Source organism: Rhincodon typus, chromosome 10 (genome assembly GCF_021869965.1).
Source record: "Rhincodon typus isolate 14 chromosome 10, sRhiTyp1.1, whole genome shotgun sequence".
NCBI classification, from domain to species: Eukaryota; Metazoa; Chordata; class Chondrichthyes; order Orectolobiformes; family Rhincodontidae; genus Rhincodon; species Rhincodon typus.
Window position 1 is genome coordinate 14,091,148 of NC_063341.1, and position 27,949 is coordinate 14,119,096.

The 27,949-nt window shown below is 40.6% G+C and overlaps 1 protein-coding gene across 1 annotated transcript; it reads right to left on the reverse strand.

Moving 5' to 3' along the window:
• Positions 1-4,031: 4,031 nt before the first annotated feature.
• Positions 4,032-27,949, reverse strand: hsd17b7 (hydroxysteroid (17-beta) dehydrogenase 7). Its single transcript, XM_020525104.2, has 9 exons — positions 27,670-27,949; positions 22,779-22,982; positions 20,425-20,517; positions 19,248-19,362; positions 13,976-14,170; positions 12,677-12,781; positions 12,533-12,589; positions 9,030-9,128; positions 4,032-8,650 (listed from the first exon to the last, which is right to left on the reverse strand). The coding sequence occupies exons 1-9, from the start codon at positions 27,708-27,710 to the stop codon at positions 8,549-8,551; spliced, it is 1,011 nt and encodes a 336-aa protein (XP_020380693.1). The 5' UTR covers positions 27,711-27,949; the 3' UTR covers positions 4,032-8,548.

Below are 27,949 nucleotides of genomic sequence, written 5' to 3' on the forward strand. Positions count from 1 at the left end.
TGGGGTAAGAGGTGATATCAAGCTGTAGAAACCTCACAGAAATACAAAGTGAGGTAGACATTTAACGGACTGCAGAGCAGAAAAAGACAAAAAAGCAAAGTACAAAATTACAAAGAAAGTAATAACAGATTAAACACAAATGAAAACTTGCAAAGTATATCAAAGCGAAGAGGGAACCAAATGTTCAAGGCAATGTCAGCCTGGTAAAGAGAAACTATTTGCAAGACAATAATGGACAACATGAAATTGGCAGCCTGATTAAATAGCTACAATATGGTAGAAGAAGATAAAATGCCAGTTGAGTAAAGAAGCATAAACATTAATCAAAGAAAGTGTACTTAATTCAACTGAATAAAGAGTAAGGGAAAAATTGGGACATAGACAAATATTCGATGGATAATTGGTTTCCACCTGAGGAATTGGTGAGGAAATTGCAGATATATTTGTCAATTTTGTTCTCTAGGTTCAGAAATTGGAAGATTGCAGATGTCATTGTATTATTTAAAAAGGAAGGAAGAAACCCAAATGAATACAGATCTGTCAATTTAACATTCGTTCTAGGAAAATTACTAGATTCTATCATCAGAGAGTGAATGCTTGAACACTTGGACGACTATCAACTGGTCAAATAGTATATGGATGCTGTCAGTACTGACGTCCAGAAGGCACCTGATTGGATTAAGTAGCAAAAGTGAAATACTCAATACTTGAAATAATCTCATTGCATGGATTGCTAATTGGTTGAAATTTAGGAGACTGAGATTAAGGTGGCATTCTATGATTGGTGGGATGTGACAAAAGATGCTCCCAAAAAAATTTACTGGTAGTTCAGCTTTTTACCACATATATTAATAACTTGGATTAAGAATTACAGCATTGTGCATCCAAGATTGCAGATGACACTAACATAAGCACAGTAAAATGTGGAGATGGGAGTAGGAAGTTACAAATCAGCAAAGGTTAATGAATGGCAAACTGTAGTAGGTATATAAGATTTTTAGGTCTTCAGTCTTAATATCAATTGGTTATATCTTTCATTAAGACACTACGCAAATCAATACATTCAGTGTATTACATAATTTCATGGCAACACTTTACAGTGCTGAATGGTTACCACCCATCCAGTTATTGGACAGGGAAATGTACTTAAATAGGCTTTATCCAAACTACACAAGCTGGGTATCTTTGCCTTGATTGCTCAACAACCCATTGTCTTTATTCCACAAAATGCAAGTCATGTGATTCCATAAGTTCAATCACTTCTGACCACACTATTTTGAACTCTCGTTTTTGGCTTTACCAGCAAGTCTACACAACTTGTAATCTGCTACACCAAACATTTTTTCCTGATCTTGAACATCATCCTGCAGAGTTATCCTGTTTATCTGAGATAGTAGGAACTGCAGATGCTGGAGAATCTGAGATAACAAGGTGTAGAGCTGGATGAACACAGCAGGCCAAGCAGCATCAGAGGAGCAGGAAAGCTGATGTTTCGGGTCTAGACCTTTATCTGCCTTCTTTGGATGGTTCCACAATTCTAATTATTCTGTGCTTTTGCTTAGTTTATTGATCTTTAACAAATATTAACAATTGCTGATGTGACTCAGAATCTTTGGTTATTTATTAATCATAAGTATTTCCCAAAGAACACCAGCATATGACTGTATTGTCAAACACAGTCTTATCCTTGCAACAGTATAAATGATCATTCAAACAATAATCGGTAAATTATTCCAGGCAGTTGAGATGCTTGTGGCACTAGTCAGTACAAGTGGGCCACCATCACAGACTATGATGATGAAGGGCATGTTGTGTAAATGTGATTCTATTACAGAGCCCAACAAAAGATTGGTTGGTGATGAAGATTCCCCATCAAGTGTAGACCCGCATATACATCTGAAGAGACCAGCAGCTGGGGCACATTGGGTTTCCCATTTTTGTACCATCAGTGTAACTGACCAGTCAATACTACAGGATGTGGCATGCATTCTATGTCAATGCAATATTCCTGCAGCTATTAGATGCAATGTGATGTATAACCCTATCAGGTTGGCCACCGTTTCATTGGAGGAGCTTATGCAATCAAATAAAAACCAAAAGAACTGCGGATGCTGTAAATCAGGAACAAAAACAGAAGTTGCTGGAAAAGCTCAGCAGGTCTGGCAGCATCTGTGAAGAAAAAATCAGAGTTAACGTTTTGGGTCCAGTGTTCTGAGGAATGGTCACCGGATCCGAAATGTTAACTCTGATTTTTTCTTCACAGATGTTGCCAGACCTGCTGAGCTTTTCTGTTTTTATGCAATCAAAAGCCTGACATGTAGCAGAGTTCATGTCATTAATGGATTTCTCCATTCTCTGTCCACTATTCTGTAATGTCTCAGGAAACTCTAGCATTTGGACACCTATCTCCCATTGTTGATCCAAAATGTCCCACTGTTTCGTGACCCCCACTCCACATATGGTTCTAAATACCTGCCCAGCTGAGCTTGGCAGCCTCTATTCACTATCCTTATGGAAGTGCAAGTTGGTCCAAAGGGCCTGTTTTCATGCTGTAGACCTCTATACCTCTATCCGTGTGATGTGGCTTGGAGGGGGAGGGTTGCTGTGAATGGCTGCTTCAGCTTCTCTCACCTCCCCCTGCTCTCACACACACACAAGACATCTTATACCGTGCTTTCTACATTTGTGAAACCCCAAAGAAGTGAGTGTTTCTGGTGGAAGGTTCAGTTAATTGCTGTGACAGTATTGATTTAGATGCATTCTCCTCCTTTGAAGTTGTCCTTGATGGTGCAGTGGTACGATAAGGTTGCTCCTCCACATCATGTCTTGTAGTAGACATAAGGATTGAGTTCGGACGATTCCCCTCAGTTGCTGATTCCACAGAGCTGTGGCAACTCTGTAACAATGGTCTAGCATCGACATGAAGGAGCTGAAGAGGAGGAAACTCTATCGCTACCAAGTGAATATGGTAAGACTCTTTCATTCTATCGTGAACAAACACCCATTAACCAAAACTGACTTCCTGTTGCTGTTACCACCACCCCGGAAATTTGAAGGGCTTCCTCCTCCATGGCTGTCAGCACAATGAGCTGAACCACTTCCCCACCTGAGGTACCCTTTTCGTGAATAACGTGTGTTCGTTTATCCCTTTAACGTCAAAAGCAAGAGAGTCAAGACTGCCAACATAAACAATGGCTCACTCACATGTGCGGTTCATGTCTCCAATGTACTTGTTGTTTGAGCTTTTCCAATACTTGATGGGGTACCCTGGGTACACCTCAGAAACTATTCCTGAGCACCATGTCCCCTAGACTGCAACGTCTGCTAGTGTTGCCTTTACTGTTTGTGGCACTGGGTGCCAAGGCTTCACAGATTGCATGGGGAGACTGTCACCATGAAGTTGGTGGCATCCCCAAGCAGCAGTAGGGGTGTCTTCAGCCCAGCAAAATGTTGGTATTCCTGATTGGAGTGGCTTTAATAGGGGTCCTAATTATGCAGATCGGCTGCTCATCTCTATGGAGTGGTAAGTCACCCAGCACCCCAACCTACCTCCTGCCTGCCACAGGGAACCTCTCATGGTGGTAGGACTGCATCAGGGATCTACCCTTTGGTTCACTAGCCTCCTACCAGCTGGGGGTCTGTGAAACTCAGTCCATTTAATCTGTTACTCTCCACATACATGCTTCCAGGTCTGCTGAAAAATTCCAGCACTTTGTGTTCTTTAACAAAGAATGTGCTCCTAAATGTGAAATTCTCTTCCCCGGAAAACAGATAGATCTTTAATAGGTTAGATAAATCAGTGATAGATAAGGTTATAGGGGGCAGACAAGAAAGCAGATCTGATACCATATCCAGATCAATTATAATGTTATTGCAAGGTGGAGCATGCTTGAAGGGCTGGATAACTTAATCCTGCTCCCCAGTTCAAAGTTTCAATGTCTTGTGTTATTAAAAATTTCACATTATTGGAATGAATGTATAGACCAAAAATTTATTTAGTTCCAAACATTAAACACAATTAATCAGGTTAATAAAGCATCTTGTGATAATAAAACAAATACATTTAAGAGATGAATAAGACTTTTCACAAAAATTATATGCTTCCTACCAAAGTAGGAAAGAAAAGCTGCATTTCTAAAAAACTTTTCACATTCACTGGATGTCTCAGTGCCAAGAGGAAGATTCCATGACAGCCAACGAAGTGCTTTTTTGATATCTAATCACTGTTGTAATGTCTGAAATGTGGTAGCTAATTTTATCCTCAGTTAACTCTGACGCATATCAATTTGATTATGACCAGATAACATATTTTGTAATGTTGACTGAGGAATAATTATTGGCCAGGACACTAGGGATGATTCAGCTCCTCTTCTTCGAAGTACAAAATAGTGATGCTTAAAGCTGTTAACAAAAGCTGGGAGCCAAAACCTGGACTGTGTGTTTTGGTTTATGTAATTATTTAATAGAAGCAAATATACATTTTTAAACTGTATCTAAATTTATAGTCAAATAACTTTTTAACTACACTCAGATGGCTGCTATACTGAACTTAATGTGTCCATGCACATGAGTGATAAAGGGGAGACAAAGGGAGAGGGATGATTAGCCTATGGTCCATAGCAGTAACAGAACTGGGCGTGTGATGTAGGAAGGGAGATTGCAGGTTGGGGGTCAAGGCTTAGAGGTGGGAGATTGGGAAACTAGTCCCAGCAGTGGCAGAGTTCAGGATACTTGCTGCCAAAAGTACCAGACAGTTTTTGTTTTTGAATGGGGTTGGTTTTCTCTGAAAAAGCAAACTAATGTTGCCGTCGGTACCCTGATATGCCCTACACAGCCCCTATTTGTATGTATATGGGGTCATTTTGAAGTCACAAGAGGCTGCTTAACTTCTAAAAGCTGGTTGCTATACAGCTGAATTTAACCTACATAAATTTAAACCTAACTAATAATTAATGGAAAAGATACAATGTCAATAATGGATTTTCATTGGTAACCATTGGCTATAATTTATCAAATATATTATCAATTATATCAAAACTGGCAATACTCCTAGGAAGTCTACGATGCACAGGGCAGAGAATCAGTCTAGAAATACAGTGAACTATTTCCCCATTCTTTAATTTTTGGTCAATGAATGATTTCACTCACTGGAGGTTGATATTTGAGTTTTAGATTATGGAGTCAATGGAGCTTTTAAAGAGTCCTCTTTAGTACATCGACTAAGTTCCATACAACAGGATGGTAAGCATTTTTGAGAGAGATGCTGCATCAGTTACAGGAAACCCCATCTCTCACCTCCTCACCGAGTTAATTTGCCTGCCATGGATGTAATGTTCCGGAACCTTCGTTGTCGTTGTTAAACCCCCCAATCTAGGTTATCAGCTAGTCTAAAATAATAGTGTTGATTATGTAAGAATGAACTGAACAGCACACATAGTACCTAGCTCAATTATTTACATGTAGGTTATACCCAATTTATTTCTGGCAACCAGAACAACTTAAAACTGAGACTAAACAGTGTAAAATATTTATTGGGACTGATAGCATGGATGAAGTTTCAGTTGGTAGCATTTATTACTAGAGTAAGACCTTTGTGACCTCAAGGTCCATGACAAATTTGAGAACTTCAGCTAGGCTGACACTTCCAGTGCAGTATTGATGAAGTTCTACGTTATCAGGGATCCTGTGCTTTGCAACTGAAGTTACAGTGAAGCTGACATGGAGAAGATCCCACGGCACAGAAGCACAAAGGAGTTTTTCCCTTGTAACGTTTCCATAGCCAACATTTACTTTTTTCAACCACCATCACCAGCACCAAGAGTGATCATTTGTTTAATTTGCTGTTTGTGGAATCTTGCTTTTTGGAATTTGGTTGTTACATTTGATTATTTAACAACTGTATCCACACTGCATTGAAATTTGTTTTTAAATGCCTCTGGATTTCCTGAATAAGGTAAATGTAAAAAAATTTTCTTTGTAAATGAGGCATGTAGACCTTGCCTTTTTAAAGAAAAAACTCCTTATGATATGCATCACTATATGGTGAGGTACTAATGCATGAAGTACTAACTTGTAAGTCATTGTTCTTCATCAGCCCACTACCAACACAAATGGACATAATCAAATCAAATGCATGATGCTGAAAGATTGTGATTGGTTAGAAATTAATTGCATTTAACTGTTGTTCTTATTTAAAAAGTACTGCATGAATTATGCAGGAGAACAAGGAGGCAGCTGGGCAAAGTACTTACACCACCAAACCCACGTGACTGCACCACCCCGTTCACAGGGCATCATCCTGGTAGGGTACTGGGATGATCACAAGAGACTGCTAGCCACTAATTACGAGCATTTAAAGGCCACCTAAGGTCTGTTGTTAGGGCCTGACCTAAAAGCAGAAAAGTGCTTGAGAAACCCAGCAGGTCTGGCAGCATCACGGGGTCAGAAGGGGAACATCCTATCTGAATGGTCCTGCAAAGAGAAAAACGAAAGCAGGACATTGTGAGGACCTGCAGACAAGTGTCATTCCTGTGTGCTGGAGGAAGAGGTCATCCTTGGTTTGCAGGAGTGTGGCCTCTAGAGCAAGGCCTCTTTAGGACAGCAGGAAAGTTAAGTAGCCTAACATTGTATCTTGCTGCTCTACTCATTCCTATCTCGAGGTACCTCTTGTATCCTCATCAAAATAACCAGCACTGAAACACACCTATACCTCAGTGTCATCTCACAGGCACTATTTACAGTTACCTTGCACAAACCCATTTCTCAAACATGTCACTGTTTGTTTTCACTCCTTGCAGTCACACCTCCAAAGAACACATTAACCGGTGCAGAGGAGGAAACATTAGGGTAGCAGAAGGCATTAAGAAAGGCAGAGACTAATCTCTCAAAAACTTGGTGACCAAATTAGATATCACAATACCACTTGTGCGTGATAGTCACTCCTTTTGAATTGCAGTCACAACTTACTGACTACTGACTGTGTTGTCAAGATCTTTACAATTTGAGCTACAAACCCTTTCCCTATTTCAGTTCTAATTTGTTTCTTTCATCTCCCCCACAGGTCCTTCAAGGGTTGTGGAGGAGGCTGAAGAGACCTCCAAGGGAGATGAGGGAGCACTGTCACATGATTTAAACACAGCTTACACCAGTGCAGAAATACACACTGCAGTAAGATATCACACTGAGACAGTTTGATTAACACATGATGAAGAGCAGATAACGTGAGTAGGAGCAGCAGCAGAAAACATATGAGGCTGTGGCTACACTTCCAAGAGCATTGTGCACTTTGAGAGAGATTAGAGGAGTCCATCTCTACCCTGAGTGTAATGTACCACGCGTATCTGTACTGATGTTCTCATCCACGGAAAGTGGTCACCTTTACAAAACATCGGACATCAGACACAGCAGATAACCGAATACATGCAGAATCGAGCTGACCACTTTAAACAGAGTGAAGGAAAATTTCACATTGTTGCACTCCAGTGAGGCTTGAATGGCCAATGTGCTCTTCATCAATTCGCTAGCAGGAAAGTGCAGGTTGGCCATGAGCAGGAAGGCAGGCAAAGGGCAAATCGAATTGGGGTCTCTTCTGAAGGAGCTCCCACTTCTCATCCCTAGATCCACTTGCCTCGCCCAGAGACTCCCACATTGTTTCCTGCCCCAATGGCAGAGACTCCCTTGGCACAGGTGTGGTAGTCTTTAATGGAATTGTCATGGGTTCTTAAAATCGAACAGACGTCTAACTCAGACATCAAAGGTAATACAGCGGGGAGTGAGTAGCCTGCCTCCATCTCTGCTCTGCTGAAGCCACAGGTCACTGTATTCCTTACAGAACTTACAGAAAGCAGAAGATGAAGGCCTATCAGTTGCACAAGGAAGGGTCACCGGACCCGAAATGCTAACTCTGTTTTTTCCTTCACAGATGCTGCCAGACCTGCTGGGCTTTTCCAGCAACTTTGTTTTTGTTCCTGGATTACAATTGGGTGCTGATTGTGGTAATGTGTCCCATGTATCTTGAGTTTGTGAGATCATCTTACAGTAAGTTAAACAACTATCATTTCTGCTGAAAAAGGAGCACTTTGTGAAGGGTGAGAAGTTGATGCAACAAGTCCTGTGAGCACAAGTCTTTCATATCAGCAGGGCACTTACTTTTAAAATGATAATTTTGCATTAAAGACATAAGTAATTGGATACTTACATATTTAAATGACTGACCCATAAGCTCCATTGAGGTTTCCCACACACCTTGATAAAAGTCTCAACAAGGCAGTAAAATCTTGTTGGTTTTTAGGGATTTAACCCGGCACCAGAATCCATTTCCCTAGGCAGTTAAGATTCTTTCCATAATGTCAGTAGGTATTTCAGAGGTAAATTTGATAACAAAACAGTAAACCTGAAGTTTTGTTAAAATACTGAATTTGTTTTGAATCAAGCACAAAATAGATTCAAGTAATATGAATACTATCCTTCCAAATCAACTCTTAATAAACCAAGTTTTATTTGCTCCCATTAGGAATTGTTGTATGCAATGTTAAGAATATTATGGTATTTAACGATAGTCACCAGCAATGTTATTCTTTTCTTCCATCTTGATTTCAAGCTTTAACAACTCTTGATAAAACGTTTCAGCTGTTTCAACATTGATGTCCATCTAGGAAGAAGAGAAATGGCCTGTTATCTCAACACAAGCTGTAACAGACAGGGCAGCACAATTATTTCCGCTAATTTAAAACAAAAAAAATCCCTGATATTCTTCTAAATAGCGATGTTGCCTGTGATTGGTTTGTGGGGACAATTTCTCAGGTGGCAAGAGTCCTGATCGATTTGGATTAATCTTGATTATAATATTGAAACATAGAAAAATGTTTATTTTACCAAGTATTCAATTTACAGTTGTAACACCTGTTGTTTCATCCAAATATCATAAAATCCAATACCACAACTATTACTTTTTGTTGTAAATAGAAGGAGTTATAATTCCAGTGGTAACATTCACTGCATTTTTTGTACTCTATTTATAATCACCTGACCTTGCATGGGGTTACGTGATTGTTCCCGAATCCAGAAGTACAGCTGAGATATTTCATCATTGGGTCCAGTGACTCTGGCTTCCGTGAGAACAACCAGATCTAGAAAATTGAAAGAGAACAGAAATGGAAGAAGAAGCTCTGTATAAAAAGTTACTTTTCTTTTAAAAAAAAAACCTGGAAGGAAAGCTTGAACAAAATGCGGCATTTCTCTTGTCATGTACCAACTGTTGCATCAAGGGACCCTAGCAAAATTAGAGTCAATGGAAATTTGGGGGAATGCTCTCTGCTAGTTGTAGTCATACCTGGCAAACAGGAAGATGGTGTGGTTGTTGGAGGACAGTCATCTCAACTGCAGAATTCCTCAGGGTAAATATTTTCTAACAATCACCTTTCGCTGCTTCATGAATGACCTTCCCTCCATCGTAAGGTCAGTAATAGGGATTCTGCTGATAATTGCACAATGTTCAGCACCATTCATGACCCTTTCAGATACTGAAGTAATCCATGTTCAAATGTAGCAAGACCAGGCTTGGGCTGGCAAGTAACATTTGCAGCACAAATGCAAGGACCTTTGCCAATGAAAGAGAATCTCATCATCGCTCCTGGTCATTCATTTGTACTACCACCAATGAATTCCCCATTTCACCATAGTCCTACCAGACCAATGGGTTATTTAACAACAGTATCCACACTGCATTCATTCATTAGAGAGAGTCTTGCTACATTTGAACATGGAGGGAAGGTCATTCATGAAGCAGCAAAAGGTGATTGGGCTCAGAATACCAGCCTGAGGAGTTCTTGAACAGCTTTTGTGCTGGAGTGGTATTGCCCCTACCTCTGAAACAGTGGGCCCAGGTTAAAGTCCCACCTGTTCCAGAGGTATGAAATGACATTGCTGAACAGGTTTATTAGAAACTATTTACTCTGAGGAATTCCTGCAGCTGAGATAACTGACCTCCAACAACCACACCATTTTCCTGTTTGCCAGACTAGCAGAGAGCATTCTCCTTACAGGGAGGCGATTGGTGGTGGCTTAACCATGAAGGTCACCCTGCTTCAAACAAAGGGAGAGATTGAGAAGGAGAGTCCTTCATGGTTACCTCAGCCAATGGTGGGAACTGAATCTATGCTGTCAGTATCACTGTTCATTGCAAACCAGCCAACTAAGCTAAATGACATCCTCTCCACTATTAACAAAGCAGGTCGCACAACATTCAAGGTTATTAGTCTGTGCTAACTTTTCGGTAGTACAACTGTTCCCATTGACAGTATAAGTCAAGTGAAACAAACTTTTGTTTTTCATTTGCAACTGAGCAGGACCTGAAGCTCCAACTTGTAGCAACACACCATATACATATCCAGGCTTTCCTAGTCCTAATGGCTAAAATAATCTTTTTGCCACTAAACTACTTGCTGGAGATTTTAACAATGAAGTCAGAGATAAGGCTGGAAAACTCAAGAGTACAAGAGGTCTGAACAAATGAATGGAATGAGTGAGTGAGTATTTTGCATCATTTTTACCGTGGAGAAGGATATGGAAGATAAAGAACATGAGGAGGTAAGTAGCGTCATCTTGAAAAATATCCGTTTTACAAAAAAGGAGGTGCTGGACGTCTTAAAATGTATAAAGGTGGATAATTCCCCAGGACTTGATCAGGTGTACCCTAGAATTCTGTGGGAAGCCAGGAAAGAGATTGCTGGACCCCTTGCTGAGATACTTGTATCATCGATAGCCACAGGTGAGATGCCAGGAGACTGGAGGTTGGCTAACATGGTGCCATGGTTAAAGAAAGGTGGTAAGGACAATCCAGGGAAATAAAGACCAGTGAGCCTGACATTGGTGGTGGGCAAGGTGTGGGAAGGAATCCTGAGAGACAGGATTTACATGTATTTGGAAAGGCAAGGACTGATTAGGGACAAGGTTCCTCATGGTAGACTGGTTAGCAAGGTTAGATCACATGGAATACAGGGAGAACTAGGCATTTGGATACAGAACTACCTCAAAAGGTAGAAGACAGAGGGTGGTGGTGGAGAGTTGCTTTTCAGAATGGAGGCCTGTATCCAGCAGTGTGCCAGAAGGATTGGTGCTGGGTCCATTGCTTTTCATCATTTACATAAATGATTTGGCTTTGAACATAGGAGGTATGGTTACTAAATTTGCAGATGACACAAAAATTGGAGGTGTAGTGGACAGTGAAGAAGGTTACCTCAGTACAATGGGATCTTGATCAGATGGGCCAATGGTTCAAGGAGTGGCAGATGGAGTTTAATTTAGATAAATGTGATGTGATGCATTTTGGAATGGCAAATCAGGGCAGGTCTTATACACTTAATGGTAAGGTCCTGGGGAGTGTTGCTGAACCGAGACCCTGGAGTGCAAGTTCATAGTTCCTTGAAATTGAAGTCGCAGGTTGATAGGATAGTGAAGAAGGCGGCATTTGGTCTGCTTGCCTTTATTGATCAGTGCATTGAATATAGGAGTTGGGAAGTCATGTTGCTGGACATTGTAAGGCTGCTTTTGGAATATTGTGTGCAATTCTGGTCTCCCTGCAAGAGGAAGAGTGTTGTGAAACTTGAAAGGGTTCAGAAAAGATTTACAAGGATGTTGCCAGGGTTGGAGGGTTAGCGCTATAGGGAGAGGCTGAATAGGCTAGGACTATTTTCCCTGGTGTGTCGGAGGCTGAGGGGTGACATTATAGAGGTATATAAGGTCATGATGGGCATGGATATGGTAACTAGACAAGGTCTTTTCCCTGAGCTGGGGGAGTCCAAAACTAGAGGGCACAGGTTTAAGGTGAGAGGGGAAAGATTTAAAAGGGACGTAAGGAGCAACTTTTTCATGCAGCGGGTGGTACATGTATGGAATGAGCTGGCAGAGGAAGTGGTGTAGGCTGGTACAATTACAACATTTGAAAGGCATCTGGATGGTTATATGAATAGAAAGGGTTTAGAGGAATTTGGGACAAATGCTGGCAAATGGGACCAGATATATTTAGGATATCTGGTCGGCATGGACGTGTTGGACTGTAGGGTCTGTTTCCAAGCTGTACAGCTCTATGACTCTATGAGTGAGTGTGCAAACTTTTGAATCTTGGGCTATTTTCATAAATTAGACACAATTTCTTGTCAAGCGATCTAGTAGGCTAAGCTTTATAAAGGACAACTCAAAGTTATCTACTATTCCAAAGCATTAAGTGTGTTACAAAAGCCTCTTGTGAACAGCATTATTAAATAGCAGTATCTTACCAGTAAAGAATTTTATGCATTAAATTTATACGGTGTTTAAAGTTTGCATTTCATCTGATTCACATGTACTCATTGGATTTTATTTGACTTGCTTTATGAGTAATTATTTAGATGAAGACATCTAAAGATTTTCATTTGGAAATTAAATTTGGCCAGTAAAGATTTTAAAACTTTTGTCACATAACATGTTTTGAATTGTTGATGACAACAAAGGATTTCAATCTTTTTTAATGATTATCAAGACTCAGGCTACATACCAATGCTTCTGCTCCATTGTACGGGCTCAGTGTAAACGAATTTATGAATACACGAATCTGAAGTACAGGACAAATAATAAACACTGTTAAATGAGCAAACTGATCAAAGCAACTGCTCTGAATGGTTTGAGATATTTTACTCACCAGCCACATAATGGGTGTAATTAATGTCCAGAAGAAAGGAGGAAAGATACCATAGGTCAAATTAGTCAGAACAAGACCTGGACAGACCACACTAGAAAACAGACCCTGGAAGTAGGAGCAGATGTAAGGATTAAGTTAACAATGTATGCGGCCAATTCCAAAATCTTCTCTCACATTCGAAGACAGCAGTATGCTGTGACCACAAACATTCACTGATAAGATGTTCTTTCAGCAATGAAACCAAGTACAAGGACAAATTCCTCCCACGACAAGACATGTGTCACCCAAACTATAGCTCCAGTCAAAAATAGCTTTGAGCATCAAAAGAGTTGTGAATTTTTAGGTTAACCAGGAATGATTTCTCTTCAAGTTTTTTGACAATGAAGGCAAACTTGCCTCTACCTTATATTCCTATGGAAGGTAAAGGCAGCATAATATGGACTCCTATAAACATGTCACTTTTCTTCCTCTTTTACTAAACAGTCGATGTGCATGTTGTAGATATACTTGTTCCCTCCTTAATCTCACCCTTTGCTCCTTTCAGAGACTGAATTTCATAAGACATGATAAAAATATGCAACCTGGGAACAAAAATGGGTGAAAAAAATTCAGCTTCTGTTACACAACTTGTGCATGGAATCCCTACGGTGTGGAAGCAGAACCTTCTGCCCATCAAGTCTTCCAAACAGCATCCCATCCAGTCAGAGACCCTACCTTATCCCTGTAATCCTGCATTTCCTGTGGCTAATTCACCTAGCTTGCATATCCCTGGACACTATGGCCATGCTAAATTGCCCAACCTGCACATCTTTGGACTGTGGGAGGAAACCAGAGCACCCAGAGGAAACCCATGCAGACACGGGGAGCCTATGCAAACTCCACACAGACATTTGCCCTTGGGTGAGATCAAACCCGTTTCCCTGGTGCTGTGAGGGAGCAGTGCTAACCACTGAGCCACCATGCTGCACACACATACACAGACTAATCCTACTGACAGGAAAGTTGAGGAGGGAAACACAATACATGGAGTTCCTTGGCTTACACTGCCACAGTCTTTAGTGGGCAGGAAAAAACCTTTGACATCTCAATTAATTTGTAAACACTTCTTCAGCTTCTTAAGACAGGCTAATAAACAGGTTCATTTAGGAAATTATTTTCAGAATTGTTTGTAAATTGTTAAAGTTTGTACATGAATCAATGTTACTTTTAATAAACAGGTTGCTTAAATTTATTAATAAGTCTCATCACAGTCTTTAAATTTTCATGAAAGTGAGTTGCAACAATTGGTACCAAATTTACCTTGTTATTATAGTGCTTGTTCAAACCTACACTCAGTAGATCAGTTGCATATTTAGAAGAACTGTATGATTCCTGGCCTTGACTATGTTGGTAGTCTGTCAGACTGAAGGCAGATTTCCTTGCATTGCTAGAAGATGTCCAAACTACATGTGACACACAACCAGCTTGACACAGTAAAGGCTCCAGGTTGCGAATCTAGGAATAGATATTCTTAACATTAAAAATAACAGTTTGGCTGTACACCATAATTTGCATTGTTTCCATCTCTTCAATTGTTTTTATGATGGTTTTCAATTTCTCATGGTTGCCTTGTAAAAGATCAAGATATTAAATTCACACATTTTAGTCGGATGGGATGCTTCCTTGAAAATGTACAAATCTCCACCAACTGAAGAAGGGTCCCGACCCGAAACGTCAGCTTTCCTGTTCCTCTGATGCTGTCTAGCTTGCTGTGTTCCTCCAGCTCCACACTTCGTTATCTCTGACTCCAGCATCTGCAGTTCTTGCTATCTCAACTTTAAGGTAATGTGTTTTTCATTTTCTAAAGTTGAATTTGCTTTCTTTGGAGAAACAGAAAGTTAAGACCAAATATTGTATTGTAATTTACAAGTTCGGGCAGAGAAAATAAAGGAAATGACTTGGATGCATTTTAAATATAAATTAATGCATTTAAAAAGTGAAAATACATGAAGTAATTACAATTTTTATGATTTTAACTTTAAATATATCAATCATTAAGTGACAGAGGTGATGCTGTGGAGGTATACAGGGGTTGATTGACTTTCTGGTGGCACATAACAGGTTTGAAAGTTCTGTTTAGGTCCACTTGGAAATAAAGACTATGAACACTCAGGTTTAGCTTGACAATGGTTGGGAAGGAGGAGGGAGGAAATGTGAATAGGAAATGAAGTTTGTGAAATGGGAAGGAGGTAGGACAAAGAGGTGAATACAATGAGTTTGATTTCCCCAATAATTTAATAGGAGGCACTTATGGCTCACCCAAGACAAGATATTGAATAACTTGAATCATAGAATCCCTACAGTGTGGAAATAGGTCCTTTGGCCCAACAAGTCCACACCACCCCTCCAAACAGCATTCCACCCAGACCCATCCTCTACGCTTTCCCTGTAACCTTGCATTTCCCATAGCTAACACATCTAATCTCCACATCCCTGAACACTATGGGCAATTTAGCATGGCCAATCCACCTAACCTGCACATCTTTGGACTGCAGGAGGAAACCAGAGCACCTAGTGGAAACCCAAGCAGACATGGGGAGAACGTGCAAACTCCACACAGATAGTCGCCCAAGGTTGGAATCAAACCCAGCTACCTGGTGTTGTGACGCAGCAGTGCTAACCACTGAGCCACTATGCTGTTCAACTAATACTGACAACACAGTGGGAGTGGTGCAGTTCGGCGTTGTCAGTATAAATTAGAAGTAGACCTTCTTGTCTGCGGATGATAGTGCCAAGGGACAGCATGTAGATAAGGAAGAAGGGTGGGGCAAGTAAAGATTCTTGGGGACTTTGTGATAATCATATGAATCGGAAACAAAAGCCAGATGACCCTGGATTATAATGGAATTGACTTTTCCTATCTTGATTGGAATCATGTGAGAGCAATTCCACTGAGTTAGACAACAGCAGAAATGTGAAGGATGTGAATCTTTTCCACACGATTCTGACAACCTTGTTCCCATTCGGCCTCCCTTCATTGATCTTACCTGTTTGAGTGAAGGAGAAAACAACGTCGGTACTGAGTTTCTTTGTTGCTTCTTTTACTCCTGCAAGTTCCCTACTGATACCAACACCAGTTTCTTGAAATATTCACTTCCCTCAGGCTGAAACTTAATTGTAATGGCCTAGTGGCATTATCACTGGGCCATTAACCCAGAGATCCAGATAATGCTATGAGGACCTGAGTTCAAATTGTGCCATGGTAGATAGTGGAATTTGAATTCAATGAAAAAAAAATCTGGAATTAAGAATCGATTGTTGACTAATAGTTGATTGTTGGAAAACTAATGTCCTTTAGGGAAAGAAACTGCCATGCTTATCTGGTCTGGCCTACATTTGACTCCAGACCCACAGCAATGTGGTTGACTCTTAACTGCCCTCTAGGAAGGGCAATAAATGTGATGCCCTCATCCTGATGAATTTAAAACAGGTACCTTCTTTAAACTCACTGTCGACTGCTTCATATTTTTAAAAATTATATTACAAATACAGGGCCTTTGTTTAAGTGCAGAGTTCCAGTAATAAATTCGGCTGGTAGTTTCTCTGCCTGCCTATTGTGTTTTCTTCGTCCCTGTGGAACTGGTTTGTGGTGTTTAGGGACAAGGTTGACTGGTTAGAGATAGCAAGAACGGAAGATGCTGGTGTCAGAGATAATACAGTGTGGAGCTGGAGGAACACAGCAGGCCAGGCAGCATCAGAGGAGCAGGAGAGTTGACATTTTGGGTCGGGATCCTTCTTCAGAAATGGGAAGGGGGAAGGGAGCTGGGAAATAAATAGAGAGAGGAGGCATGGGGCTGGGGAAGGTAGATGGGATGATGATAGGTGAATGCAGGTAAGGAGTGGTGGGGATTGTTCAGTGGGGTGGATAGGTGGGAGAGAAGATGGACAGGTTGTGTCAGGTCAAGGAGGCAGGGATGAGAGGGAGGGTAGGAGGTGGGATGAGACTGGGGGTGGGGAGATTTTAAAACTGGTGAATTCCACGTTTAGGCCATTGGGCTGTAGGCTCCTGTGGTGGAATATGAGGTGTTGTTCCTCTAGTTTGCAAGTGGTGTCATTGTGACACTGGAGGAGGCCCAGAATAGACATGTCCCCCAGGGAGTTGGAGGGGGAGTTAAAATGGTTGGCGACCAGGTGTTGTTTGTCACATACAGAGAGCAGATGCTCTGCAAAACGGTCTCCAAGTCTACGCTTGGCCTCATTGATGTAGAGGAGGTCATATTGGGAGCAGCGGATACAAAACACCAAATTGATGGATGTGCAGGTGAACCCCTGTGGGATATGGAAGGTTTGTTTTGTGCCTTGAATGGAGGTGAGGGGGGAGGTGTAGGGGCAGGTGTAGCACTTCCTGCGGTTGCAGAGAAAGGTGCCGGGGATGGTGGCGTTACTGGAGAGTGTGAGGCGGAAGAGGGAGTCACGGAGAAAGGCAGATAGGGGCTGGAAGAGGAATATGTCTTTGGTTGTTGGGTCAGATTGTAGGTGGCGGAAGTGGTGGAGAATGATACGTTGGATGCAGAGGTTGGTGGGGTAATATGTGAGGACAAGGGGAATTCTGACTTTATTTTTGTTGGGGGGAGGGGATGTGAGGGCTTAAGTGCGGGAAATACAAAAGATGCGGCTGAGGGCGTTTTTGATCACTGGAGGTTGTGGGGGGAGGTACTGGTTGTTTGTTTTCATAATAAAAGCCCTCTTTCCCACTCGCCATACAGGTAAGGTAAGGGACATGCCCTCTCAGGAACTCCCTGTGTGGTAGCCCACTTAAATAAAAGTGGCCAATCCAGCCGTTATATTAAAAATGCATTTGTTGTAACAGAATTAGTGGTTGAAATTATATGCTTTTTTTTGTTTTTGGAGGTCAATGTTGCTGGCAAGGCAAGCATGTATTGAAGATCCTCAATGGTCAGAGGGTGGTGAAGATGCTTTCTTAAATGGATGTCATCCACTGCACTGGTTTTAATACAACTGAGTTGCCTGTTAGGGTATTTCAGAAGCAGTTCTATCAACTCATACATATATACCTTTTTAATGGGTCTGGAGTAATATATAGACCTGAATGGGCAAGGATAGTAAGTTTTCTTCCCTAAAGAGCATTAGTGAACTATGATGAGTAAAATGAAACCAAGTAAAACTTGGAAATGTTGGTACTGGTCTGACCTGGAGTTCCATTTTCAGATACGTAAGATTCATTCAGTCCAATCTCATCAGCTATGTTGGATTTTGTACTAATCCAGGAATGTTATGGTCACTGTTACTGAAATAGCAACAGCAGAAATGTGCTGGAGGAAGTTTGTGTTTTGAGTTGCATCAAAGATTTGGAGTGAGGTCACGGAGATCAAGGAGTCATATTTCAGCAGTCAGAGTCATAAAGCACGTCATTTTGTTTCAGACTTCCAGCATCTGCAGTTCTTTGTTTTATTTTTTATGTAATTTGTGATGTTGGTTAGAGTAGTCCCAGTTCTGTGAAATCAGAGTACAAATAAATTGCATGGATTTGGAAGTTGACAACATGGTTAAGGAATTTGAACTGAAAAGGGAGGTTGGAGAAAGGCCTGCAGATGGGATAGACAAGGCTAATATGGATTTTTCTCTTCACAAGTACTTGATTGGGAAAAGAAATTGTTTTATATTTAAATCTTATATTCAAGAAATGTAATAATTATTAAAATGAGAAACATAATTTACAATTAAGTTCTTAATCAAACAGCTAGGGTTTTGGTGTTAACAATGCTTTGCAACTATACATATTGGTTAATGGTTGGTTTTCACACTGATTTTTTTTTTAAGGACTGCACCTTTTTATTTTTCTGTATTTTTGACTATGGACTGAACAGGGAAAGGACTATTTTAAAAATCAAATATTGTGGAAAGGATTACTGCACTTTCTAAAAGCAAGTTATCTAACAGACATTGCAAGTGTTATTTACACTGCTGTTTGTTCAAGCAGTAGGCAGGGAGGAATTCTAATTACAAATGAGCTGGAGCCACGGAGGTGTGTACAAGGGGAGATTCAGCCAGCAAAAAGTAGCTGATTGGTCTGTGGAATGGTGACCAGTTGTCAATGACAAAGGCGTTCTGCCTAGCACCAACAATGTGATTGGCTCCCAAGTAGTTGAACAGCTTGTGGGTGAGAATATTTGGGCAGAAGCCAACAGGGCCTCTGCAAAAGAAAAAACTATTCTTTCTCTGTAGTAAAAAAAAAACACCTCAAGGCTGAAGAAAGCAAATTTATTTTCCTCATCTGATTCTCAGTTCTGAACACTAGATTTACGTCTAGTGAAGGTTCTTATTGCTGTTCACATTTACTTCAGCAAAGTTTAAATGGGGCTTTTTAGCTTTGTGGCCAATCTGTGATGAAATACTGGGAAAATAAGAAAGATAAGGAATGTAGTGGGAAACTCTTACAGCTACTCCACTGAACATGTGCGTCAAAAATCTTGTGCTAGGCTTGAGTTGGTACTAACTCGCTGGCAGTACACAATAAATTATCTTTATATGATAGCACATTTACTTGCAATGAGTACACATACATTCTTACCAGTAAGAAATGACCAAAGACATTGGTCATAAAGACTTGCTGTAGTCCGTCATCAGTAAGCCAATCTTCCTGGGTGAGCAATCCCTGCCCCGTTTGAAACATCATGAAAACTTTTCTATTAAAATGAAAACACCATCACAAGACAACACGAGTATTAGCTTTAATTTATCCTGATCACAATAGATAACACATGCCTTTCCATTCATTAGTTTACATTAAGACATCCAGGCCTTGATTCTTTACAGAATATATAACTGTGTAAAATCCCATTATTTGGTCTGAAGATTCTGGCTTAGTTATCAATGGCAGTTGGTAATTTAGACACTGTTCCACTAAAAGTGGTACACCTTTAGTAATTATTAAACACTAGTACGAACTCGCAATTCTACAGGTTACATAGATGTTCTGTGAGCCAGGGTCTATCTCAAGCCACAAGTCTGTTGAGAGATCCCCAAGCATGTCTTTGGACTGGCTGACCAACCAACTCTACTTACTACAGCAAAAAAAATTATTTTCCCGAAGTGTCCTTTGTATCTCTATCTTGCTATGGCTGTGTGCCATTGAAGGTAATACACGTTTTTGGCCAATTTAATTGATTTTAATTAAGGCTCAATTTAAAAGTTCCCAAATTGTGCTTATTTAAAAAAATTCTTGAAAAATGCTGAAAATATATTTTACAAACTTTAAATGGACTGTTAGGAACTTGACATTAGAGAGCATCAGTTAAATTTTCATTTGGGAAAGATGAGGGACGGGCAAGCAGAAGAAAGTAGCAGCAGTGACAAGATGGAGAGCGCTATAGATCAGATTTCAGGTGACCATGTGGTTGCATTGAGGTAAAAACTGGGAGATTGCAAAGATAAACAAAGGTGCATAAAGCACAACTATCAATTTAATATGACTTATTCAGTAAGAACTGGGCATTAGTGGGGTGATAGTCTCCATTTAACATTCCAGGCTCCAATAGAGTACACCAGATGGTTTGTAAAATGGGCACCTGAGCCAATTCACCCTGTTCCCACTGTTGGGTTTAATTAAAATCAGAGCTATGATTTTACGGCTATTTACAAAGTGTCCTAGACAATGGATTAGAAAAATAAACAGACATTTTAGTGTACTCTTGTTCAATACAAATCAGCAATTTAGGTAATTATTTCTATTCCTCTTGGCACAATACCTGGATAACAGGCTACTCAGAAAGGCTTTCAAGTTGAAATGAGGATTTGGCATAATTCCGGCATTTAGGTAGAGATAATCTACATGCTGATACCTGCATCAAAACAAGGTATTAATACATTAGTGAAAATGGACCTTTATACAATCGCCATAAAATGCAAGTTTTATTGTTTGTTAACAATTAATTAGATGTAAGATGACAACTGGTTGATTAGTCTTTTAGGTTAGACTGAATGAAACAAGCAGAAGTTCCCATAGGTCAGTTATTTATTAGGTCAGGCCACTAAATCTCAAACTCACAAAGCTCTTACCTTGTAGCTGGGCCAAAGGCCACCACCTCTGAAAAATGTCTGGTCTACCTCAAATTATTCTGAAAGGTCAGTACATCAATCTTTTGAACAACAGGTTAAAGGTATATCAAGCTGCTAATATACAGTGACTATTCATGTGGTATGCTCTCAGTCCAGAAAGATGTTCTGTCCCACACATTTGAACAGTATCAAATGTGAACGTCAATATTGGTACATAGACTCTATGTCCTAATGAGTGGCTGATCAAATCAAACAGCATGTTCCTTCAGTTGTTTGTAACTGGAAAGGTTTCAGACAATACTTAACCAGCCCATGTTTACAAAAGCCCATGGGATAATACTTGCTGAACAATTCTGAGTGTGCTAATATCAACACTAACAACTAATCAGCTGAGCTTCTAATGTGACTTATTTATACTTTCTGGAAGCAACATGCTTCTGAAAATAGAAAGAAAATTTTCAAGCCTGCTACATTCCTGAACTATCAGGGAGCTTGAGAAGCCTCTAGTTTCCCATTGCTTTCTCTATGGCAACACCTCAGCCAATCAATTAGCACCCTTTTCACATGTAGTACAAATTATTTTGATTGTGTGAAATTTGATATTCTTGCATTTGTCCTGAGTGCAAAACAAAAAGCTTCAGCAACATGTCTCTCTTTACAACAGTATTCAAAATATTCTTATTGATTTTACATTTCAAAGCATTGTAGTTATCTTCCTTTGTCTTCAGTTATAGGGTGGAGCAGAGAGAACTCTATTCCTTGCGCCTAATTGGGCTATATATGTCTTAAGAGCGTCTGATGCTAAACTTGAATTCCATAAACAGAGAATATTCCAATCAGCAACAAGACTCTTCACCCTGATCAGTTTGAAAAATGCAAAGAAAAGGAACATGACAGGTGGCCTGCAGCAAAGCAATTAAAGTTGATTATCACATGTGGTTATAGGATGATCAGAACTCAGTACCAACCAGTCTGTAATGAAAATTATGACCAAAGGTCATTGTTTGACATGAAATGTTATGAATGAGAGAGAAACCAGGGTGTTAACTGACCTGTTGAATATTTCCAGTATTTTCTGTTCTCCTTTCTGAAATTCAATGCTCTGCTAGCTAACATATGGCTAACGCAGACATTGCTATAATATTAGAATACATCACTGTGTGCTGTGAACTGATCCAATGGTAGAAAACAGAAACTGCTTGCTGGAGGTGGGACAAGATACAAAGTACTATGGGGTAGATCTTGGATGCACGCAGTTGAGGAAGATGGTGATAGTCTGAAGCCCATTTTACACTCCTAATATTTAATTCCATTGAAGTCAATGGTATAAAGCCAAGGTATTTTCCTCCAATTTCTAACTTACAGCAAAGTTCTGAATTTAAAAACCCAATGCAAACATGATAATCTCCAGCAGATGCTGAGCTGGTAGAATCAGAGGAGGCAGTTCAGAAATTACACAATGAGTCACACAAAATATGCAAACAGACAAGAAAAAAGTGAAGAAGTATTAGTTATTGTACATAGAAAGGCTATGTACAATAAGCATAAACTTCTTCAAGAATAGCACTAAAATAGCTAAAGTTGAAAAATGCCAAGACTCATGCTGGAAATGTTGAAAAATGCATAACAACAATCAATAAAACCAATAGAATATTGACCTTCATAAAGAATAGAAGAATTAAACTCAGAGAATGTAATGACTAAACTGTGCAGTATCCTGTCAAACCACAAACTGAATACTGGATCTTGAAGATACTAATAAGACATTCAAACATTGATGGCAGGGCAGAGAATCACCACTAGGCATTAAGTATACTCACAAAATATAAACATAAATAATGGAAAAGACTTTACATAAATTTGAAAGAATTCATTCTTCTTCAAACCTATTGCTAATGTATTTCATTACAGCTACACGGTGTGGCACTAAGAAACTTGTTTCACATTGATCTGTTGGAATAATCATTGAAAATCAACATGGCAAATATCAAGCAATTAAATTCATGACATGTTAATAATATTATTAATAATGATACTATGGTACCTTTGCTTTATTTCTTTTGCTGCTTTAATAACTGAGTTAATATTCCCAACATCTACTTTCAAAAGGCTAATATCAGCTCCAGAATGGGTCAGAAGAAGTTCAGACTTAGCAGCTTCAGCTTTCTGCATATTGCGACATGCCATACACAGGTGTATCTGGTTATCTTCAGATAGAAGGCGTTCACAAAGAGCTAGACCTATGCCACTGGGTAAGAAATAAAGCAATAGTCAATTGTAAAGACAACACAATTGATGACAATATTCACACAGTTCAGTGATATAAATATACATCTGAGGTATTCCCTTTCAAAAGGTTACTGAACAAGTTGAATTCACCAAGAAAAGCTTCAAAGCCAGGCCCTGGGGAATGTGAGAAAACACAAAGCAATTGGAAGCAGGCACATGGAGAATTGTTGATAGAAAGGAAACAAATATTGTACACATTTTTGTTCGTGCTTTATTGCAGCCTTAAAAGCCTCTCTAAAGTTGTTTATTGTTTTATATCATTTATGCACCTATGGATGTGCACTGCATAACCTTCATTGTCAAAAACATCAAGGATAGAATGTCAATTATAATTAAGGCAGTGTAGATATCTACGGAAAATTGTGATAGAGAAGAACAATATTCTGCCTGTGAGAGAAAGTGATAACAATGAAACAGAGAACTGAAGGAATTCTAATAGGAAGACCTATTTAACACAGATGAAGCAAGAGTGCAAGGAGAAATGGTTTTTCATATACTGACAATCTTTCATTTAAGTACTTTAGAAACAAAGCAATTATCCTTGAAGTTTAAACTTCAACTTTCATTAACATACAAATGTTTGCACACCCAATAAGTTTGTAACAGATATGCCAATACTATTTGCTGATTCAGCTCCATTTTATCAAAGCTCGAAGTAGAATGTTGACCTTGTACTTGCACTGAACCTGAATATTTCATCCAAAATGATGTCATCATAACTATTGTTTGCAGAATATATAATTACCTACAAAATCCAAATCTTTTATGGTATGATTAATTTTGTTAGTGATGATTAAAATAGAGCTGAAAATTCACTGAATGAAAGGGAAATATTTCACATTAGTTACAAAGGTAAAATTTCTAAAACAAGGTGATTCAAACTGGCTGAAGACTTGTGTATGTGATATTAGAGACCTCATGAGGACGACAAGATGGATCATCCACTTAGTAATCTGGCTGAAGACGGTGGCAAATGCTTCAACCATGCATTTCGGACCAATGTGTTAGGCTCTGCCATCATTGAGGAAATAGATATTTGTAGACCCTCCTTCTCCTGTTAATTGTTTAACTGTCTGTCATCATTCACAACTTGATATGGTGGGACTGCAGATCTGATCCATGGGTTGAGGGATCACTTATTTCTGTTTTATGCTGCTTTGACATGTAGACCTGTATTGAAGCTTCAGCAACTTAACATCTTATTCTTAAGCACGTTTGGTGCTGTTTCTAGAATGCCGTCATGAGCTATTCATTGAACCAAGGTTGGCCCCCTGACTCGATGGTAATAGTGTGTGAGGGATATACCAACTCATAAGGAGACAGATTGTGGTTGCATACAATTCTGCTACTGATGATGGATGCCTGGTTTTGAGCTGCCAGATCTGTTCTGAATGTATTCCATTTAGCATGGCCACACCACACAGTGAATGGAACAGTCAGTGTAAAGACATGACTTTGTCTCCAAAAGGACCAATAATGTCATGGACAGTTGCATCTATGACAAGCAGATTGGTTGGTGTGAGGTCAAGTAGGTTTTCCCTCTGGTTGTTCCCTCATCACTTACTGCAGATTCAGTCGAGCAGCTAAGTATTAGATAGCTTAGTCAGTATTGGTGCTACTCAGCCACTCCAGGTGATGAGCATTAAAATGCCTACCTAGAGTACATACTGTGCTCTTCTCACCCTCAGTGCTTGATGGCTGAACTTCACTAATACATAGAGACTGCCAGCAAATTGTGCATTTTCCTTCCAGCCCCTCCTTTTTCTTAGTTCCCTTTATGCCTCAAAGCAGTGGCAAGCCAAGAAATAGATCAAACAGCACTTCAGGAGTCCGCCCAACAGCTCATTTTTCAATTATGAAGAAGGATCATATAGACAATGCTGCCCAAACATAACCTGCATTTAAGATGTACATTCACGGCAGCAGTCAGAACTGGAATAATGGGTTGGCTGCCAGGGTCTCAGCTACAAGCATCCTCTCAGCTCCTCCTGTATCCAACCCTTGCCAGCTTCATGATTTAGGTATTCTCTATATCAATCTGTTCAGTTGTGGTGGAGACCCAGGTTCAAGTCCCATCAGCTCCAGAGGGCAAGACCAGTATACATTCCTCATTTCAGAGGTTAGATATTTTCTAATCAACCTGTTCAGGAATATTATTGTTCACCTCTGGTGGCAAATGGCACTTGAATCTGGGTGTCCTGGTCCAGGGGTAGGGACACTGTAACTGCAAAAGCCCTTCCACATACTGAGTTTCAAGTTCAACCAGGTCAGAAATATTATTGCACACCTCTGTTGGCAAATGGGACTTGAACTCAGTTCTCCTGGTTCAGGGGTAGGGCCATTACCAGTGCAGCCCACGCCAAGTGCACTTCCTCATGCTATTACATGTATTTCAGAAATACAATCTGGCATCTATCCTGGCACCATTGCACCAACTCCTTAAAAAAAGGGTCAGCTTTGGAATTGGTCTTATAGACAGGCTCTAGCTTTCGATGAAGTAAACAACTGTCATTCTCTAACGTGTTGGCACACTATGATCCCTAGAAAGTTCTGGTATTAACACGAGATGCCTCCCCTCATGGCATTGAGGTAGTATTAGCTCATAGATGGCCTACTGGAGAGGAACGCATAATAGTATTCAGGCTAATGCAGAGCATAAATATGCCAAAATAGAAAAAGAAGGAATCGCGGTCATATTCGGAGTCAGAAATTTCTAATACCTTTATAGGCAAAACTTATGGGCAGCAGTCGGCTTTGGGGTCTAATTTTAGGTACTTATAATTACAAATTAGAACATCATATGGGAGGTTGAGTAGCAAGTGTGGATGCATTGAGTCACCTTCCATTAGCAGATATACCACCCATGGTATCCCCAGTGGAAGAGTCAGTCATGACATTGAATTTTCTGAACAGGCTACCAGGCACAACTAACAATATCAGACTTTGGAGACAGAAAGATTGCGTCCTTTCCAAACTGAAACAATTTGTATTAATTGAAAACCAAACGGCCGTCATAGATAGAATTAAAACCTTTTTGGACCAACAGAGACCAGTTCATGGTGGAGGACAGCATAGTCATACAGTACGGAAATAGACCCTTCGGTCCAACCAGGCCATGCTGACCATAATCCCAAACTAAACTAGTCCACCTGCCTGTGCTTGGCCCATAACCCTCCAAACATTTCTTATTCATGTACTTATCTAAATGTCTTTTAAACATTGTAGGCGTACCACATCCACCACTTCCTCTGGAAGTTCATCTATACTTGAACCACACTTTGTGCAAAAAAGTTGCATATTGTTATGCAACAGTGACAATGATTGTCCTGAGCAAAGGTCACTGTCAGATACTGGCTGAACTCCACTAGAGCCATCCAGAGGTCTCCAAAATGAAGATGTTGGTGATGAGCTATGTCTGGCCAACAGGCTTGGGTACACACATAACTGTATTGGTGGGACAGTGCCCAGAATGTCAACAAGGACAAAAATTACCTCCGGCAACTTCCCCACATCCCTGGGAATGGCTGGGTAAACCTTGCAGTAGGTTGCTTGTTGATTATTCAGGTCCTTTCATGGGTTCAATGCTTTTAGACAGTGTAGACACCCACTCAAAGTGGTTGGATGTGCATAGTCATTCATCCAACACTGGAACAATGATAGAAAAATTGCACATATCTTTTGGAATATACGGAGTCCCAGTGGTAATAGTCACAGATAATGGGCCATTGTTTACCAGCAAGGATTTTAGTTACTTAATAAAGTCAAATGAGATTCGACATAAGAGGACGGTTATGTACCAGCCACCATCTAAAGGCCTGGCAGAAAGAGCAGTCCAAACTTAGAAGACTGGACTGATGAAACAGCCTATAGCCTCAACAGATACCAAATTGTCATGATTCTTAGACAACAAGGCGCAGAGCTGGATGAACACAGCAGGCCAAGCAGCATCATAGGAGCAGGAAGGCTGATGTATTGGGCCTAGACCCTTCTTCAGAATTGTTCATCCAGCTCTATGCCTTGTTGTCTCAGATTCTCCAGCATCTGCAGTTCCTATTATCTCTTATCATGGTTCTTGTTTGATTATGGGATCATCCCACATGCAACTACTGGGATAGCACCTGCAGAGTTGCTAATGGGTCGAAGACCCTGCCCCAAGCTAAGTCTGATCTTGCTGGACGTGGGCAGGGAGGGTGAAACGGCATCAGGAACTCCAATGCTGAATGCAAGACTCCACCAAGCTAGAGAGACAGTTTGATAAGGGGGATCGAAGTTTGGTGTAAGAATTGTGTAAATGGCCTGTATGTCTAAGAGACAACAAGGTGCAGAGCTGGATGAACACAGCAGGCCAAGCAGCATCATAGGAGCATAAAGGCTGACGTTTCGGGTTCTGATGAAGGGTCTAGGCCCGAAACGTCAGCTTTCCTGCTCCTCCGATGCTGCTTGGCCTGCTGTGTTCATCCAGCTCTACACCTTGTTGTCTCGGATTCTCCAGCATCTGCAGTTCCTACTATCTCTGTACGTCTAAGAGGCAGCCCACGCCTAGAGCACCTCCTCATGCTGACGTTGGGACCTCGCGAAGGTACAGGTTCCCTTTGCCTCGCCCATCCCCGCCGCTAGGGGCCGTTCGTCCATGTCTCCATGGTTACCTGTTGGCTCCCGTTACCAGGACAACCTTGCGCGCGCCCATCCCTCGGGGACCAGACCCGGGTGTCCTCCACTTTGCTCGGCTCTTCCTTCACCTTCTCCCGCGGAGCCCAGGTTTGTCGGCTGCCGGTTAAATTGCCCGCTCTGTGTCTCCGCACTCTTCTTTCTCTCTCTCTCGGTATGTGTGTGTGAGTGAGAGCGTATGTCACCGACTCCGACTCCGCCTCCTCAGACCACACCGCGTCACCACCGCCTGAGTTGGAGCCGGGCCCATGCGGCGAC

Bases quoted from the DNA above. Each gene is read 5' to 3' on its own strand.
- hsd17b7 (XM_020525104.2), bottom strand. From the start codon at position 27,710: ATGGGCGCGCGCAAGGTTGTCCTGGTAACGGGAGCCAACAG. The intron at 14,171-19,247 runs GTAAGAATGTAT...ATCTATTCCTAG, and splicing joins TCTTTGGTCATTTCTTACTG to ATTCGCAACCTGGAGCCTTT. The intron at 12,782-13,975 runs GTAAATTTGGTA...TCCTACTTCCAG, and splicing joins ACAAGCACTATAATAACAAG to GGTCTGTTTTCTAGTGTGGT.